At 38.5% G+C, this 1,852-nt stretch overlaps 1 protein-coding gene across 9 annotated transcripts in view; it reads right to left on the bottom strand.

Moving 5' to 3' along the window:
• Positions 1-1,852, bottom strand: part of LOC141443777 (uncharacterized) — a 32,857-nt gene that overhangs the window by 11,204 nt on the left and 19,801 nt on the right. For all 9 annotated transcript variants that reach the window (XM_074109130.1, XM_074109134.1, XM_074109128.1 and 6 more), the window contains exon 9: positions 1,319-1,420. In XM_074109130.1, the coding sequence (XP_073965231.1) occupies positions 1,319-1,420 (102 nt within the window). The remainder of the gene's footprint in view (positions 1-1,318; positions 1,421-1,852) is intronic.

Raw genomic sequence — 1,852 nt, 5'->3', positions numbered from 1 at the left:
TCATTTTCGATCGCTTCACTTGAGTCATTCATTACATTTTGTACATCAAAAATCCTCTGCCTGCGCACAAATTTCGCTGATGCGAATAGTCATACTTGTCCTGTAATATAAGCTTTCAGGTCAGTCTAGGTCAGTACTCCATTTTAATACTGTTACTTTATTTTTAGCATCGCCAATTCTCAGAATAGATTCGCTCACTCTCTTTGTCCAGTGATGGTCTAAATCAACAATAATTCCTGTCCGAATTTGTAAGTATTTCATTGACGTTGTAACTGACGGGTCATTTATTTCGCGTCGGAATATTTTTATTAAACTTAAAGCTGACAATTAAAAAAAGTAGAATTGGGATACTTTTATTGTGAGCACTGAACACTCGCAGGCTCTTGTTTGTAAGATTAAGCGTTGATAATGATACTTTTAAGCAAGTGTTCAATTTTATAAAGAACTAAAAGCATGCTCTCCTTCTAAGTAAAATAAGTTGTCTCTATTTTTGTAAATAAGTAATGTGAGATAAGTATTTAATTATGCTATGCCTTTTTGTTATTACCGTAAATAAACCTTTAAAGGGATATTGGCTAATAAAAATATAATAGCGCCATAACGCTTTAATCTATAGTAGTGTTAAATAGAAGGTTATTTACACATTCGCGAGTACAGGGCGGGGCTCGGGTGGCCATATGAACGTCTCGGATAAATGGATCGTTTTATGCGCTTGTTGTACAATCCACTATTTTGAGGCTGATTTGTGATACCAGAAGCATGTAAATGATCATGTCTTTGCTAATTGTTCCGGCGTTAAGACGGCGATTACCTTCTTTCTAATGCTAAAAAAAAAACGAAGTATAGCTAAAGCATAATAATTTTAGGAGTTATATGAAGAATTTTCATGATTACTAAATTGTGAAACAGACTACGACCGTTGCTGGCAACTTGGCAACACGTGCTCGAGAACTCTCGGCTGGCGCTCGGATGCGTTCGGGCACTCGCCAATCGCGTCACTTCGCGTCGTATCGCCCAAGAACTAGACCAAATATTCGGTATTCGGCCAGTCACTATTCGCTGGGCCGGATTTAGGGAAGGGCAATCGGGCCACAGCCCCGGGGGCCCCCACAATAGTGACTTCAGATATATACTTTTTCAAATTCCGACGAGTAAACTATAGAAAACAGTAGAATATCAAAATCTTAAATGGCCCTCAATTTATTTGGAAAATAGTTTGGGCGGCGGGGGCCCTCCACTCCTTTGTTGCTCCAAGGCCCCCAGACCTCTAAATCCGGCCCTGACTATTCGTAGCATCTGTCTAGGAGACAATACGTACCACATTCCGCACACACATGCACCCTGGGCCCGTGCGTGTGTAGATGTTTCCGCATCGCCGAATTGTCTCTAAACATTTTGGTGCAGCCTTTGTGTGGACACGCTGTAAAATACAAGGGCGCCGTTAGTCAGTATAAAAACGTTTTGTACAACAATAATAAACGGTTGGCTAACCTAACAGGAGTACATAACTGTTGAATACAACACCATCGCGGCCTATACGCGTGTCTCTGAGCATGTGGCTTTAAATTCAAGGTTCTATTCTACTCGGGTCTATATCGACTGGTCGAAAATTGTTAGTCATAATGTAATATTTCAAAATATTCAAAATATTCAAATGATTTATTCAGTAAATGCAATGGGCACTTTTACACGTCATTTTTTTAAAACTACAGCGCTTTCGGAAAGACCATCATTGCAAGAAGAATGCGCCGCAAGAAACTTGGCAGAAAGTCATTTTTCATAAAAATATAATTACAAATAAAATACTTAAAAACTATATTATACAATTAAAGAAAAAAAAATACAAAAAATA

The sequence above is a fragment of the Choristoneura fumiferana genome, chromosome 28, assembly GCF_025370935.1.
Source record: "Choristoneura fumiferana chromosome 28, NRCan_CFum_1, whole genome shotgun sequence".
NCBI lineage: Eukaryota > Metazoa > Arthropoda > Insecta > Lepidoptera > Tortricidae > Choristoneura > Choristoneura fumiferana.
Note: the sequence above shows the minus strand (reverse complement) of the source record. Positions and strands in the feature narration are given on the sequence as shown.